This window comes from Haemaphysalis longicornis, unplaced genomic scaffold, assembly GCF_048455015.1.
Source record: "Haemaphysalis longicornis isolate Haplotype H1 unplaced genomic scaffold, Haemaphysalis longicornis Haplotype H1 scaffold_20, whole genome shotgun sequence".
NCBI lineage: Eukaryota > Metazoa > Arthropoda > Arachnida > Ixodida > Ixodidae > Haemaphysalis > Haemaphysalis longicornis.
Window position 1 is genome coordinate 3,742,203 of NW_027526296.1, and position 17,767 is coordinate 3,759,969.

A 17,767-nucleotide genomic window follows, 5' to 3' on the forward strand; every position below is an offset into this window, starting at 1 on the left:
TAGGACTGTATAAACCGCTCGGTTTTCGAAACCCCTGCGGGATGCATCAGGACGGTACGCCGTGGGGCTCTACTTGAGTCCGTTATCTCGCTGTGCCGCCTGATTCCAGCAGTCGCTTGACATCGAGTGTTGCAATGAGCTACAACAGCAAGGCGAGCCCCTAAAGTTCTCTGCGCCTGATAAAATTAAGGGGGGACACTGGTCTTAAAACAATTTCTTTTAATTTTCAAGCAACCCTAGTGAAACTTGTCAGTCTTGCTGCTTTTCTCCCGCTGATTTCAGATATGCCATTATTTTCTCAGTAGGTCAATTAGTTCCCAAGATAATTAGCACTAATTAGTCATTTTTAGTCAAGCAATAGACAAAACAGTGTTGGTCATAAAACTGTAATCTTTATATTTTCCAATACTATGAACCCTGGTGAGTGCAATAATCGAAGCAGTTTTTTGATGCATCGCTTGGAACTAATTTTACAGCTCGTTAAACTTTGGTGTTTGAAATGGGCACTCAAAATGGCTCCTTGCCACTGGTGCTACCAAAGTTTAATGAGCTGTAAAATTAGTTCCAAGCGATGCATCAAAAAACTGCTTCGATTATTGCACTCACCAGGGTTCATAGTATTGGAAAATATAAAGATTACAGTTTTATGACCAACACTGTTTAGTCTATTGCTTGACTAAAAATGGCTAATTAGTGCTAATTAACTTGGGAACTAATTGACCTACTGAGAAAATAATGGCATATCTGAAATCAGTGAGATAAAAGCAGCAAGACTGACAAGTTTTACAAAGTTCACTAGAAAATTAAGAGAGGCTGTTTTAAGACCAGTGTCCCCCCTTAAAGGAAACGGCAAAGTAGCATTCAAACAAGGCGGCTGCTAGTCAACAAATCAAGACATCACAGGATCGGTCAGTCAATATATCAGCGCAAAGTACTGGCACGTAGCTGAGATCATCGTCTAGGAAAGAGCGGTTACTGTGATACAACAAATTGATGCCGAGAATGAAACACGAAGGAAGCATGCATGACCCTGGCAAGCTACAGGTCAGATAAATGGTGCAGCGAGAACAGCTTTACTGTGACCCGTGTGTTTGTCTGCCGTTTCCACCTACGCATGTCCTTTCAGCTGATGGCTTTGGGAGTTTGGTCGACTTGGGGGGCCGGTTAATAAGGACTTGCAAAGAGGGACTTACACAGTCGCTCATGTTAATTAGTGTTGTGAATGCTCTGAGCTTTGAGAGTAAAGTAGGCCCGCTTGTGGGGATGGCGTGTCATCTGCCCGTTGAAATGCTCGGCAAGGCGGAACCCATGCCGAGCAGATGTTTGCAGTTCACAGTTTCGCTCACTCGCGTTTTGTGTTGCGTTCCAGTACAACGTCACAGGGTCGCGCTACGATCCATCACGGACCATCACCATGTCTTCAGAGCTGTCGTAAGTGCTCTTCTTCCTCCCTTTCATCTGTGTTCTTTTTTCCCTGTTGTTTCCTGTTCACTTTCTTGCATTGTGTCAAGCTACCATGAGATTCACTTATCAAACGATTCACTTATCAAACTTATCAGAGAAAGAGTGCTTGTGAGCTCTTTAGTCTTTGAGGTTCATTGTTTGTTGGAGGAACCTTCTATGTTTCATGACACTGTTGCAAACCTGAGCAGATTTTCAGCTCCACACGATTATTAAAGCATAGGCATGTAGCCAAAGCTGTGGGGGAGGCTTTAGACTTTATTAATAATGTTGAGTGCATGCACAGTCATCACTCTTTCAGACAAGTCTTACTCAAGCACGCTTTGGGGTTGTCCTGAAATGTGGTTGCGTGCAGGAATTTCGATTCGAGGCTGCAGGCAGTGATGCCTATGACATGTTTCGGCATCACGTTTCCCTGCGCTGTCCTTTTTTCTCCCTAGAGACCCCAAGCTACTGATCCTGTCTGTGGACCTGAGCAGCTTGGACAAGCTGGAAGAACAGAAACAGGTGAGTGCACGTTGACCGTTAACTGTACACAGTTCACTGCATACTGGGTCACTGGCACAGTGAAGCCTCGTTGCAAGAGACACTCAAGGGACCCTGGAAATGTATCCCGTGTAATGTTGCTGACACGGTGGACATGGGAAAACCAACCAAACTGCTTTAATTCAAATGTCTCTTGTAATGAAGTTTTACTGTAGCGCGCATCACGTGGTCTGGCTTTGTGTCCTTAGGAAAGTAGAGGAATGTGCATTTGCGCTAACGTTCGACAGACTGCAATACCTGTGCACAGAGATGCAAGTCTACCTGCCAGTACGCTGCAGCGCTTTTCAGTGGCTGCAACCACAAACGACGTTTGGCTCGGGAATTGTTGGCATTGCTCTGAGAACCCATTGGAGAGCACTTCCGCTGTATCGGATGGGAGCATGGACTGGTCAATTGTCTCGGAATCAGGAGGTTTGGAAAACGGCCGTGCTGTTACGGCTGTCCTACCTTTTGAAAGCTAGAATGCGGTAACATCTACTGTTGGAGTGGGGCCACACCCAAGTTCTCCCATGATGATCGGCCGGGTGCCAATACAGCGATGAATTAGGTTTCATCTTGTTGCGAGTATAGTCGCATCTTGGCGTGATGATTCATTTATCCATGGATAAAGCTACAAGGAACGGGACAGGAGCAAAATGGGCAAGGACAGGCACTTGTTCACTGTGATTCATGAAATGGATAGGCATGTGTGTATCAGTACTTTTATTCAGCAATCATAGAAGTGAAATCAAGAAAGGTTGCCAGGACAAAACAATTTCCTTCCTTTTATTTCTTTTCCTTTTCCTTTTTTTTTTTTATAAGAAAAGGGTTGTGAAGGAGTTCTAACTAAAATCTTTCGTACTAAAGTGGCTTTCCGAAGCATGTTGCTGTGAGAGTCTTATGCTGTATTCGAGAAGCGAAACGGTAATAAGGGAAACACTGGAACTGTCATCACTGTCTAAAAGTAAAACATCGGGATACTTGGCACTTGTCCAACAGTACTGCAGGGCGCAAAGTAAATCACCAGTGACTTACTGTATGTAGCTTTTGGGGCAACTATCTTTAACCCAATGCACCATTCAAAATGTAAGTCATGGCATCTGTGTGTATCGCATACTGAGCTTACGCAGCGATGTGTTAACTCTTTCGCTACCGCGCCTATCAAAATCGATCAATTTGATCGATACTTTTGGGAGCGCCTTTTCATAGCGTTCTAGGCGTTGCTCGAACAAGTAAAGCTGTTCGGAGTTAGATCAGAAAATGGCCTTTCAAAATCAGTTTCGTATTCATTTTTGCAACGGAAACATGATTTTTGACACGCTTTTGAATCACCTGGGTGCGGAAAAGGGGCGTGGTCATCGCGCGTCACGGCTACCAACGAAGAATGCGTGCAACTCGTAATTACTCTGCACCAGCGCTTGTTTTTTGCTATCAGGGCGTGAATGGGGAACTAGCAAACAATTTTCAATCGTCAGGTTTGCGCTCTGCGCTCCCAGAAATCGGATGAAAATGTCAAGCAGTGCCTGGTTGCAAAGCTACTTTATGATTTTAGGCAGTTTTATTGCCTTTGCACACGTTGTTGTAAGTACTGTGGTAGTTCTACTTACCCCAGGACCATTTGAAAACAGTTTACAACAGTTTCGGTTTCGTTTCTGCATCGCGAAATTCATATTTAGCGCTACTACGCAGTTACCCAACTTCAAGGCTACCAGCCATGGCGCCTGAAGCGTCCGCGACTGATCCTCAAACAAAGCACGGCGCTCCTGATTTCCCCCACCCTAAACCGATTTCTGCGATAAGAACTTCAGATGCAAGTCAAAAGGTCACACCCAGTCGCCAGATATCTGTTCCGCCGAGGACAGCGCTTCAAACCGGCCTTACACTGCCAGCTGTTCGCCTTCCAGTTTCGTTTCCATGCGAGGGTATATCCGGGTGTCTAATGTTGCTGCTTAGTTGAACTGTCTATTCAGACGGAGTCTCCGATAAGGTTTTGTACTGTTTCATTTGAAAACTGTTAGGTGGCGCTGCAATAGAGAAGGCTCGTGGTGCTGGTCATTTTCATCGCGCAACTGCTACTCGGCCAAAGATTGCAGGGCACGATTCTAGCTCATCGTACCTCATTTTTGCGAGCAAGGCTACAACTGCGAGTAAGAAGATGATAATAAAGCTCAGCTTTATGTTTTGAGAGCTAAATGACCGTGAACGACAACAAGCGTCAGCCGCGGCGTTCCGTTTTCAACTTCATGCATGTTTTTTTCCGGATCGCGTCCTTGTCCCAAATATTGTGCTCGCTGTAAATGCAAAGTCAGCCATTGACAAGATGTTTTTACGTTATGTGGGGGCAAATTGGTGCCTCCGATAACGTCAAACCGCCAGATTTATTCCAGGGAACCACCCGAAATTGCACAATTTTAATTAGAGGTTGGGCTTCACCGCATGACACAAGCACCGTGCGTGCTAACATTTTTTTTTATATCTGACAAAATGTTCTGCGCAAGTCGACATTTTTTCTAGGGTGTGTTTTTGAAATGTTTTCCTACAAAATGTATATTCTAATTTTTTTCTACTACCGGTGGTTTCATATACACAACTCCTTTTTTATCTTTTTTTTCGACAACTTGACAAAAATTTTGGTTTTGATATTTTTTTTACAACTATGATATATAAAAACCTTTAAAAAACCAGTATTATTGGAAATGCCGTTAAATAATCTGCATTTTGTGCTCCTGCATTTAGTGCCTAACCAATTGTTTAGCAGGAAAAAAAATGTTTTCTTGGACCCCTAAAATTAGTCAATTTTCCGGCGGTAGTGAAAGAGTTAATGCACTTTTGCATTTTAGTGTGGTCAAAATTCGGGAAGAATTCCATTGTGTGCTGTTTCATTTTTCATGCCTTAAGAAGACTGAGGGGACAGTATCTAATGAACAGGAACTGAAATAATTCGCCATTTTTTTCTGCGGTTCTGTGCACCAAGAATTGATCTGGGACTTAAGTTGGGCTCAGAACCGCGCTGGAACGCGCAATTTCCGCTAACAGTGCAATGGCAGGTGTTCCTAGGCTTGACCAAAAGTAAGAGCGAAGCTACAATGGCAAAACATCACCAAAAAATAGCGAAGCAGTGAAGTTGTAACTGAGCCCTTCGACTTCCACGTTGCCTTGCGCAGATGCTGGCCGACGAGATCTCCAGCCGGTTGGTGGAATTGAAGAAGCTCTTCTCGGAAGAGAGGGTCTTGCAGCAGCAGCTGGAGGAACACCGTACAACCAAGGTGAGCACTCGCTTGCCTCATTGATAACCTGGTTCATAACTCCTTCATACATAGGTGCTGTGCCATGCTGACAACGTCATTGTGAGGCATTGCTCACAACTTGGATGCATTCAGTTCTATCGGTTCTACACGAACTGCTCTCCAAGTAAGGTGCCAAGCGGTGTGGCCACTTCCGATCTGATTTGGTGTAGCCTTTTAGGGCTTGGCTTGTGCCATGGGCTTTGTTTGCACTGCACGTCATTATGCAGAGTGCTGGAATGTGGGAATTGGTTTTCTTTTGTGGTGGCCCCACTGCTGTTGCGTGAAGTAAGCTAGCAAAATGCTTGGGGAAAAAAATGAAGCAATGCATACAACGTAGCAGCAAAAAGGTTGAAGTTCCTGGTTATGCAAGTCTGAAAGACGCCGAAGGTCACAGGATTAGTGAATAAATTTATTGTGAATTTGATTTATGGTGTTTAATTAAAAAAGGGTAATTGTTGTACATTACAAACGGCAAAAAAAAAGGAGTAAAAGAAGAAGAGAGTGGCTTACCACATTTGGTTAGCAGGTGTGTCTGCATAACTGCATAATCACTGTTTATTTATCTTGTCTGGCTGGTTCAGGCAGGCACGAGTCCAACCTCGGGCTGTGTGCAATTTTTATGTGTATCGACGGTGTAATGCTGTCTACATTTTTATGCGTGCGTGCTGTGTTTTTTTTGGGGGGGGGGGGGAGGCGAGTCTCAGTCCTCAGATTTTTCTCTTCCATGCTTGGGGCGGTAATTTCCAGCCTATATGTTGCACAGGTGCATAACCCGCACCCTTCACCAACCACAAACTGCTTCCCTTTCCTGAAAACTTCTCCGAGTCACACCTCTTTGAGGCACAGGTTTCTTATTGTGGGTGCAGTGAAAATGGGCCATAAGTTCTACACGTATGCATTGGCCTTTTTCCTCAACTTTTTCTTTGTAATGTCCACCACTGCATACAGCGACACCCCCATTTCAAACGCACTTCACAGCTTCCTTCCCCAGAAGCACGGCATCTTTGTGGGGTGTTGAGGCAAGGTAAAGATGTGGTCACATTTTGTGCCCTCTATCCTGTCAGCTGTGGTGACGCCTCAAAAATCCGCCTCTTTCACAACCCCACTGCGCATGCGCAATCCCCTAGCGGCCAAGTCCCTAAGCAGTCCAGTAGGGGCAGCAGACGACATTCCCCACAGCTCCCGCACAAGCGGGAAGGGGTCGTGGCTGTATTTACATCGTTTGATTTTTTGAGTGTGCCCGTTGTGCGCGGAACAATGCCCACAACTTGTGCTGCGTTCCGCTGTAACTCGGAGTGCCGAAAATGGAACGGTGTCGGCTTCTATCGCATCCCATCGGCCGCACGCGATCGGCTACGGCGGCTTGCGTCGCTCGCGTCGGCTCGGGTGATGGGATGCCAGGCTTAGCATCCTGGCGGATATTTGATCGCTGCTATCTGTGCAACTGCGAATGACAATCCGCAACACAACTTTTCACTACACTATCATCCCCTTTCTCGCATGTACTCTATTTAAGTTATAACTGCCGTTTGAGCGATCGGTGACCAAGACATCTGCGTAGCCTGTTTCGATGCTTCCGCGCAGGTATCGCCATCTCTCGGCCGCTCGGCGCACCGAGCGCCGCGGCGACCGGTCAGCATAGGCTTGCATCACGGTTAATATATCTGATCGCCGCTTTTAAAATAAGCCCTGACAACAATCCCTAGCACAATTTTTCACCACACTAACACCTACTTTCTCGCATGTGGAACTTTTCAGCGATCAGATTGATTCAGAAGAGCAGCGACAAGCGCGGTTGCTACCGTGGTCTGCGCCGGTTCGAGCCGCTGAGTGTGCCGAGCTGGCAGGCGCGGCCGGCGTGTGCGCGGACTGTTTCCGAAGGCAGAAAACGCTTCACGATTGCTTGCTTTATCCATTTCTTGCGAACAAACGCGCAGAATCTACAAATTCAGCTCAGCGATCATCGTAGTTGACCATGGAGCAAAAACAGTGGGCGGAGCGACGCCGACGACGCATCTCATGCGCGTATCGGGCCGTCTCAAATTCACGCGTACGACTAGTCGTGGCGACAGTCGTAACGATCAGTCGCATGCGAATCGCGTGTACCAATCGTACATGTGTCCAGCGCTTAAAGGCATTTTGCGAACTGCCGGCATTTGATGAGCTGGCGATCGCACTTCATGCCAGACGACTCCAAGTACTGCTCGCTCTGCTACTCGGACGGCACACGGATCTGTCCGAGATTTCTCTGCCAGCCCTCATTCAGTGATAAGAAGCCGCCTGGTATTATGTGATGACCAGGGGCTGTCATCCTAAGGTGTTATAACACCAACACAGAAGAAAAACTCCGGCTGCTCCTCGCCGTAATGTGGGATTGCCGTGCATACAACGAGAACGCAGCCGGAGGAAACGCCGGCAAACCCTACAGCTTCAACTTCCGCTAGGCACGCTAGGTGGCAGCACACCGCAATGGAAGAGGCGGATTGCATTTCCAAGTTGTGATGTTGTATAAAAGGTATCACTGGTGATTGTGGAAAAAAACGTGCGATTTTTACACTAGTAATTTTGATACTAACTGACATGTAGCTTTCTCGGCCCCTGATCATTTCCTGATCACATGATCATTTCCCGCTCATTACTGTGAATGAAGTATTTTTGTATGCCCTCGGGGAATCGCAGACCCCCCGTCTTCGGAGTTGTTCATGCAGTAATGCGCTTGCGAGGGGAGTTTTTGAAGACCTGTTGTCAAAAGTGCTCGTGCAAGCCTCACGTGACCACTGCACGGAACCTTCGCCCACTGTGCCGCCTTCACCTTTCGTTGCAGAAAGGCTTCATAGGGGAGCTGTCACACTTGAAGCAGCTCAAGATGGTCTTGGAGCAGAAGCGGGCTACACTCCAGGTTAGTGCAGTGTCGACAATGCCTGCCCCAGTCTCGTCTTTGTTGTTTACCTTTTCAAAAGCCTTGGCACAAAATTCATCATTGCGAAGGACCCTTTAGTGTTTTCAGCGTATTTTTCGGCTGTTGAACCGTTTGCATCTGTTTTGTCTTAAGTTTAGGTTCGGGGTACTCATTGTTAATTGATGCTTGTGCACCTCTGATTGGGGACATGGTGTACCATCATGCAGGGTTTATTTATTTATGTATTTGCTCGTGTTATTCAAGGAGGCATTACTGGGTGAGTGTTATTAAAACTTAGTGAACCCGGTTTTAACGAAATCCTAGCTATAACGAAGAAATTTATGTTTCCCGTTACCATTTGTATACTTACATTTTGTGTTCAGATATAGTGAAAAACAGATACAGTGTAGACCGCGTATAACGTATGTCGCGGGAGCCGCAAAAATCCGCACTATAAGCGGTACCGCATTATAACCAAAACGTGCGCGAATTCAACCAAATCGCGACCTATCTCTCAAGTCATCCTAAATTTTTTATCACCCAAACGCACAGCGCCTAAAAACGAAGGAAGGGTCTTTATTTCGTATTATTTTTAACATCAGCCGCTGCTGCCGGGTCTCACACATTGCAAAAGCGCGGTCTTACAAACGGCGAGTGCGGCTTTAACTTCCGCTGTATTTGTATTTTGAAAGACCATGGCTGCGTTTTTTGCGTCTATGAAGATGCCGCAGGACATGATAAAAAAGGCCAGCGGGATTTTTTTTTTTTTTACCCCACTCTGTGTTCACGATGCCGAAGGCGGCTGCTTATCAGCGCAACGAACTGGTGGTGGAAATCTTCGCGCGGCTCGCTTGTTCGGGAAGAGCGGTGGCTTATCTGCACAACGTTCTAAAGCGTGAACCGCATGGAGCGATTTCTCGCGAAAACGTGCAGCGCACGCCGCAGGCGCGGCGCGGTAAGCGGCGGCAAGATGGCGTCGGCACCGGCCGTGAAGCGGTGCAGGCAGCTCCAGCGACCACTTCTAACCGCTCGCTGAAATGCCGCACGAGGCGCAAGCGAAGATGCTCATGCAGGAAAAGAGCTGATAATGTGACCGCAAAGTGGAATATAAACTGCCATCCACGCTGCTTGTGAAAGCGCCCATCAAAAAATACCGCGGTGGTAAGCCTAAACTAAAGTCCCTTCATCTGATCGAGGGACTTCAGCCTAAACACCTCTGGCGCGGCTAGCCGGCTCGGAGCGCTTCGAATTTCCCGCCATTAGGTGCGCGTCTTTCCGTTGGTGTAAGTCGTCAGGCTCCTCCCATTGCCACGCGAAGAAGCCACCGCGAGCGCGGAATCGTAGACGCGAGCATGAAAAAAACGCACGCGCAACGCCGATGTGCAAAATTCGTGTGTGAAAACGGGCCATGCGGTTCACGATTAATAGAAACAACTTGCCACGCGCGGACGGGGAGCCGGCCGCTATCTTCCGAGGTGCATCAAGCAAAGTCAGTTGTGGTTATCACGTACGCGCGAACTAAAGGGTGCCTATTTTTTGCTTCTGTTGCGCGCTGCGTCAGATGGCCAATTTCATCATTTCTTTTTTTCTTTTGCTACTCTAAAACGATGCCCCAGCTGCGCCGGTCGATGAGCAGATCCGCCGAAAAACCGCATTATAAACGGTATTGTGCTTCAGCCAACCGCATCTTAAGCGGTATGCTTATGCATTGAGTTCTATGGGAGGCAAACCGGTGGTCACAAAAACCCGCGTTATATCCGGTCCCGCACTATAAGCGGTTACGTTATAAATGGTCTACACTGTATTACGAACTGATTTCTGTTTTCGATATGTTAATTGAAAGTGGGCTCGACTGTACAGTGTAGACCATTTATAATGTAACCGGGACCGGATATAATTCGGGTTTTTGTGACTACCGGTCTGCCTCCCATAGCACACCGCATAAAATGTGGGTGGCCAAAGCCCAATACCATTTATAGTGCAGTTTTTCCGTGGGTCTGCTGATCGACCAGCGCAGCTGGGGCATCGTTTTAGTGTAGCAAAACAAAAAGAAAGCATGAAATCAGTCATCTGGCACAGCCTGCACCCGTTGTGCTCCACTAACTTTGACACACACAAAAAAATAGGCACCCTTTAGTCTCCGCGTACGTGATAACCACAACTGTCCTTGCCTGACGCACCTCGGAAGATAGCGACCCCCCTCCCCGTCTGCGCGTGGCTACCGCATGGCCTGTCTCCGCACACGATTCGTGCACGTCGGCGTTGCGTGTGCGTTTTTTTCACGCTCGTGTCGACGATTCCGCGCTCGTAACGGCTTCTTCGCGTGGCAGTGGGAAAGCCCGACGACTTGCACCAATGTGGAGACGCACACCTAATGGCGGGAGATTTAAAGTGCTCCGAGCAGCCGGCTGGCCACGCCAGAGATGTTTAGGCTTACCACCATGGTATTTTTTGATGGGTGCTTCCACAAGCAATGTGTAGGGCATTTTATATTCCACTTTTCACCCAGATTATCAGCTCCTTTCTTGCGTGAGCATCTTTGCTTGTGCTTTGTGCGGCATTTCAGCTAGTGGTTAGAAGCGGTCGCTGGAGCTGCCTGCACCACTTCGTGGCCAGTGATGATGCCATGTTGCCACCTCTTACCACACTGCACACACCACGCCAGATGTATCCGTTGTGGGAATTGCGGAGCTCCGCCATCTTTCCTATCCCCTCGGCCCGCCGCGGAGGCGAGAGGGGTGGTACCTCTCTCTCCGCGGTCGCGCGCTTTCCCCTCCGGGAGGATCCCCGTGAGAGCGGGGGGCGCTGCCGAACCCCTCACGTGACAGGTTTTGCCCGGAAGCTCCGGCGGCCTGGTCCGCGACGGGCGACAAGGAGAGGGCCTCTTTGGACACGAACCATCGTCGGGAGCGGCCGTAAGTACGACTCGCTCCTTTTTGGCCTTCCTTTGTCCGCCCTCGCGCCTGTCTCTCCCGCCCGGCTAAGGTGGTCGGCGGTGTAGAACGACGCGCCCGACGTCTCCTTTATTGCATTGCAATAAACGTCGGAGTGGGCGAATTCTGTGTCCTGTGTTCCTTGCTGTTCGCTGCCGATACGCCAAGTTGGTGATCCGCGGCGGTGTTCAGTGGAGCTAGCCTTGCGGCCGGATCTCGAGGATCGAGCTACGCCACCGTTAGAACCCTGGTCCCCACACCGTGCTGGCATCGCTGCACCGCGCCTGCGGCGCGGTGCAGCGATGCCAGCACGGAGACAGCTGCGCATATTGCGCCTTTCTGATACAATTCCATTTTCCTGCGCCAAGCTGCTCCAAAAGCACGAAAGTGGCGAAAATTGCGCCAAACTGCTCCAGAAGAGCCTCAACGGCACGGATTTTGATGCTCATGTCAGTTTCGGCGGGAACGAAAGCCTCCCGCATCCCGGTCACCGCTTTTATCGTCGGTCAATCGCAAACACAGAAATGGCACAAATAGAAAGACTGAAACGAAGCATGCGATAGCTTCTAAAGCTCGATTCGCTTTCCATTCGGGTTCGCTGAAACGGCCTTCTCGATTAGGCATCGCTGTGGCAACAAACATGGCCGCCGCCTGATCTGGCTGCTACCAACGTGCTCAGTGCGTATCGCCGATATTTTCCCTGGTTTATTTTACGCTATCAGCTGGGTTCCAGTCTATTCATTCTATCTGTTCTTGGCTCTGAACAGTGACGTTAACGCGGGGATATAGTTTGAGGTTGGTGCCAGATTACGGGAAGTTGGGCGCCTCGAAAAAAAGTTCATTGATATGTGGGGCCTATGACTTCGGCGTGGTTTGTCCTTAAGTGCGAAATGCGGTGCGCGCGTCTATAATCGGGTTCGTGAAGTGAATTTTTTGGCTTGTGCTGTTGTAAAATACTGAGGTGTTGCTGTGCTTCGAAGCGCGATCGCGAGCCTCGGAAGATGGAACGGTCGACACGAAAGTTGCGGGCTGTGCTGCGGCGCCGCGACCTGTTCAGGCAGCGCCCAATAGCTGCAGGACTACACGGTTGCCATAGAACGCGACTATAACACTTGATGTATGCAAAGGGAAATTTAATGCCAAAATCTACGTGGCTAAACATTAAAGGCACATTCCCACTGGCGATGCGCCTCGTCGCGCGACTAAAAGCGACGAGCCGGCCGTCGCTTTTTGGCGTTTTGCGACGGCGGAGCCGATCGCTCTCGGTCCGAATTCCCTCGTCGCGCGACGGCCCCGCAAAACCGGTAAGCCAATCATGGCCGCGGAGTAGGCTGACGTAGCCGGAAACGAAACGTTTCTTTACATCCGGTATGCAAACGCTGCGGGCGGGCGAGGACGAGCCGCCGCCGCCACCGCCGCTGGCTCGCTCGGCTGGCTCGGCCAGGCGGCCAGGCGCTTGGCCCGCTATCGCTGTACCCGCCGGGTCGGGCCGGCAAGCAACTTCCCGTGTGCATCGGTTCTTTGGTCAGTGGCTTCAGCGTGCGCGTGCACTAATCAACGAATAGCGTGGAACTCATCAGTGTGGAGAAGCGTGTATGGATTGTAAATGGAGCTAGGTGGACAGCGAGACGGTAGGTTGACTTGCAGCCTCTTAGTCTATCGGTGACTGGTAAACACGCGTAGAGTTCGGAGGCGTCAGAACGTTGCGCATGTGAAAAGAAGCGACATTTGTGGGCCGTGATGCGGTGTTGTGGCGTGAAAGCAAGCGTGTGTATTTCTTCGTGCAATAATATGTTGAAAAGAGCCTTCGTGAGTTTGTTATTTTCTGCTCCTCCCGCAACCCGCAAATGCTTTCGGCATTGCTCCAGGTTAGTAGCATGTGTTTTAGTTTGATTTCTACCTACTTTTGTCGCGTATTCTTTGACTTCGAATGGTTGACGCACCAACGAGGTCGTATGTACAAGTCGGGAAGCAGCTGCGCTGAACGCAGTCGCATCATCGCTCATCGCAAGTGTGAACACCACCTCAACGCCTCATCGCGCGACGCGCGCCGTCGCGCGACGAGACAAATCGCCAGTGGGAATGTGCCCGCTACTCAAATGACCATAGGGTGAACCTGCGCCCCGGGGACTGAAACGGGTAGGCTGGTTGGGCTATGCAACCGTTAGCTCGAAGCTGCTCAACTGTTGCCGTGACTACAGTCGTTCGTACAACGCAGCCTGGGATTACAAAAATAATAATTTTAACATTAAAACAGCAAAAAAAATGCCACAATTGCGGAGCCCTTAAATTTGATAAGAGTTTTAGCAGTCTGTCTGTTCCATCGTGTATACGTAGTTACCGTGCTCACCGGGACTCGTCTGGGCACTTGGGCATTCGTAGCCATTGGGGGATTAGTTCCGCGGACCTGCCTTCGCCTTGTCCGCGCCTCCTCGCCCTTCCGCGCGCACAGGCGCAGACCGGTCCGGTCAACCCGGTAACAAAGTAACCAACAGAACAGATGGACTGCAAAAACTCTCTAATGTTAACGGCAGTTTTGTTGTCAGTTTTGCATGCAGGCGCAACACAATATCACCAGTTAGGAAAAAGGTAGTGTAGTAAGTACTTTGTGATACTCTTGTCCGAGTGTTCTGTATATTCAAAACTGATTGAAATGTGCACTTGACCCTGAAAATTGCTGAAATAATGATTTTTTAAGCTCACAAGACGATGTATTAAATGTCCTTAACTGCTCCAAATCAAGATTCTTCTGCTCCAAAATCGAAATTTTGCTGCTCCGAAAACTGCTCCCAAATCAGTTTGGGCTGTCTCACCCCTGATAGCGGCAGATTAACGCATAAGCCATTGAACAGTGCTCATTCTGGGTGACGGTCTGACTCAGGTCTTCGCAAAGTTTAGTCACTTTGTGTGGTTAGTGTACAGCCTGGCAATTTCTTCCTGGGCAGAAATTGGTGAAATAATGCACACTTGCACTTACATTGCAGGTGCAGTATAACCTCGTTACAAGAGACACTTGGTTATAAGAGACATTTGAAAATGGTTTGGTTGGTTATCCTATGTTCACCATGTTAGCAACATTGCATACAAGAGACACTCTGTGACTAAGGGCAACTTTTTTGGGCCCGTAGAGTGAATTTTTCACTATTTAGAAGAGACACGATGAAAGGGGCCCTTATATGAAGGACCTTGTGGAAAACTGCCCTGAAGATGAAGCTTGGGCCAGCATCCAAGAGCCCGCAGAGGTTCCAGAAAATTTTGAGCAGTTTGCGTCTGCAGATGTGGACCTTGAGTGTTCGAGGAGCCTACAGATCATGTGATCCTCCTCGCTCAAGTGAATGGGGCCCTAGAGGATGAACCAGAGGAGTAGGATGACGAGGGGGTGTTGGAGGACAGAAAATGTGCGGAGTTCATTTACAAAAGTGCTTTACCCGCAAAAGTTGGGAAGGAAGCTAATACAGTTGAACCCCTTTGTAAGAGACACGTACCGGGGAGCAGTTTCTGTCTCTTATACGAGATGTCTCTTATAAGCAGGGTACCATGTTTTCACTTACTAATAAGACCCTAGTTCAATGTGGGCACCCTATGACTAAAACAAGCTCAAAAGAATGCTACAGCATGTTTCAAAAGATTCATTCTAATTTATGTTTGGCCCCCAGAATTTATGAAACAGTTCTGAATCTTTGTTTGCTTCATGACTGTATTTACACTGTATATTTTACAACCGATTCTGCAAGCTTTTTTTTCTTTCCTCGTTTGTGGAAGATGAATCGTACATGTTGAGTTCACAAGCCTGATGAATAGGCGGAGCGCACAGCTTCTTCCGCTGTGTGCTCAGGCTATTCATTATGCTTGCAGGACTCAACATCTGCGATGCTTTTTGATTGGGAGCTATGCCAGTGGGAGAACCCGCATGTGCGATCGCGCTCCATCCAATGGATGGCAGTAAGCTTCACCCACTTCTGTAAGTTGCATTTCCATTGGCAGGGCTTCTCATCGTCATTTCATAGCTGACTGAACCACTGTGTGTTTGCTGAAGTTATAATAAATAGCGACTGCAGGCGTCTGTCGTCCACCTGTGCTTCCAGGATGGAAGCAACTGCAATTAGTGACTGGTGGCACTGCGTCTGAAGTTAAAATGGCTATTACAAGTGAGATTATTGATTAAAGTTCAAGGATGACTTGTCTCTTATAACCAATCTTCTACATCCGATGTCTGTTATAAAAGAGGTCGATTTAATGGGAAAGATAGGGCAGCCAACCATGTGGGTCAATAGTGTCTCTTATACCCATTTGTCTCTTACATCAGTGTCTCTTATAACGAGGTTCAGCTGTACAATCTGCAGTCCCTAAAACTACGATGAATGACTTTCTTGAGCCATAGTGAGAATTTTCTGACCTGTCGACCTGTCTGAATACGCCTTTGATACTGATTTAGCATAAAGTGGTCATGTTCGACTCCGCTCTGTTTTTGGAATTTTTGGTTGCAAGAGACATGTTTCCCACATCCCGTGAGTGTCTCTTGTAGCGAGGTTTTATTGTATCATGGCATGAAGGAGCTTGTTTTTTGTTGGCTAGCCTTTTGTTTTAAGTGTCGTCGTTGTGTTTGGGGCCATGATTTGGTCTCGGGAAAGAACCTGTGGTGTTAAAATAGGCACCGGGAACGGTGAATTGCACCAAAACAATGCAAGCGAGAGAACTGGACGGGGAAAAAAATGTTCGGTCTGGAGGAGGCCCGTGTGCTCTTGACGTCCATAGAAAAGAGGCCTCCTCTCACCCAATGCACGCTGTTGTTCCGTATAAGAGTCAAACATGCACTTGCCTTCCAGAGGCTGGAGAGCGAGGCCCTGAATGTGGAAGAGGAGCTCAAAAAGGCGGCCAAGCAGCAGGAGGAGCTGTGCACGGCCAAGATTGACGAAATTGACAGCTACGTCGTCAAACTCAAGGTGCGTTCACATCCAGTGGTTCGCAGCTGTTGTACTCTCAAAAGTGGGATCCAACAGAGTTTAGCGGGGAGCTTTTAGTTGCTGCGGAAAGTTCAGCGTTCCGTAATTTGCTGCCAGGAAGTAAGAGTTCTTATTAAAAAAAGAAAAAATGCTGATGGTGTTTTCTGATGTGGCCAAATGAATTTTGAGAGCAAAATATTTGGTGTATCAACTAATAGAGGAAGTAATTCTTGTTTCTTTCTTTCTTTCTGTTTTTTTTTTTTTTTTTTTTTGCCTGCCTGCTTTTACGGGAAGCACCATACTTATTAGTAAAGTAGCGATGCAACACTGGATAAGGTATTTGTTGTGCAGCAAGGTGAATGGTTATATTGCGTACATCAGGTTTTTGCTTGGAATGGGCCCTTCTTTATTTTCTCAACCTGGTCATCGTGTGCCCCCTAAGATTCGAAAGTTAAGGGGGGGGACTGGTCTTAGACCCATTTCGTTTATTTCTTAAACAATCTTAATAAAACAAGGTGGTCTTACTGAGTTTTCTGAGCTGATTTCAAATATGCAATTATTTTTCAGCTCCGGCAATTAGTTCTTGAGATAATTAATGATAATTGTTCATTGTTTAAGGCCCTAATGCAAAAAATTGACTTGATAAAAAACAATTCTGAATGCAGGGCTATATAGTCCAGTAAATGAAGTATGAAATGTGAGAAGCATTTTGTAATTCTCGCCTCAGTAATGATTTTATAGTGCATTGAATTTCACATTGAAAGTATGGTCATCAAGCATTGATGAACTTGGCAATATAATTAATTTTTGAAAGCTAAATAAACAAATCTACACAGAAGGTTGCATTCTCTTAACATTCCGGTTCCTGTTGTCAAAAGAATTACATTTGTATCTGTACCAGAGGCAAAAATATCGAGGCCTCAAATAACCAATAGCCAAAATTTTGTACTTCGAGAAAAAGAGCATTGATGAACTTAGCAATATAATTAAGTTTTGAAGGCTAAATAAACAAATCCAAATTGAAGGTTGCGTTCTCATAACATTCAGGTTCCTGTTGCCAAAAGAATTAAATTTTTATCTGTCCCAGAGGAAAAGATATCGAGGCCCCAAATAACCAACAGTCAGAAATGTGTGTTTCGAGAAACAACAAAAACAAACACGGTGCTATTTACTGAAAACTTGAAGTGGGGATACACATATTTGCACTGTACAAGTGCTAGTAGGCTCCAGGCATGTAGTCCGATTGCCTTTTGTGCATGTGGCGTTTCCGCAGTGCTCGTTGCACGCTGTCGTTAGAGGCCCGCTTGCGGGCAGATTCTGCTGCTTGGTGCCGGTCCTTCTCGGCCATTCGCTTGGCATTGCAGAGGCCAGGATTCAGGGTCAACTCGCTCAGAATGCGTGACGAAGTTCGCAAGTTCCCGGCATTGAACCTCATGACTGCTTCCGCTACGGCTGCTTCAATGGCAAACAGTGATGCGTGGCGGTGTTTTGGCGCAAGGGACCATATCACAGAATGCAGGCTCTCATTGCTATTCTGTGTTTTCCCACGTTGGCAACGCTGCAGAAGCTATCTGTCTGCCAAGCGCTCATAGATGGGAAGCAAGGCTTCGCAGATGTGTGGCAGCAAATGGTGCCTATGCTTGAGGGCAGGCTCTCCTTTGGCTGCGGCGGCATTCTGGCGGCACCAGGAGTCGGGGCCCGTGGGACACAGGCTGTGAT

General features: G+C 47.7%; 1 protein-coding gene across 1 annotated transcript in view; it reads left to right on the forward strand.

Moving 5' to 3' along the window:
• The window catches only part of Smc5 (structural maintenance of chromosomes 5), a 109,069-nt gene that overhangs the window by 60,586 nt on the left and 30,716 nt on the right, over window positions 1-17,767 (forward strand). Inside the window, exons 15-19 of the mRNA XM_077701060.1 lie at window positions 1,370-1,431; window positions 1,902-1,968; window positions 5,151-5,252; window positions 8,098-8,172; window positions 15,932-16,048. Coding sequence (XP_077557186.1) covers window positions 1,370-1,431; window positions 1,902-1,968; window positions 5,151-5,252; window positions 8,098-8,172; window positions 15,932-16,048 — 423 coding nt within the window. The remainder of the gene's footprint in view (window positions 1-1,369; window positions 1,432-1,901; window positions 1,969-5,150; window positions 5,253-8,097; window positions 8,173-15,931; window positions 16,049-17,767) is intronic.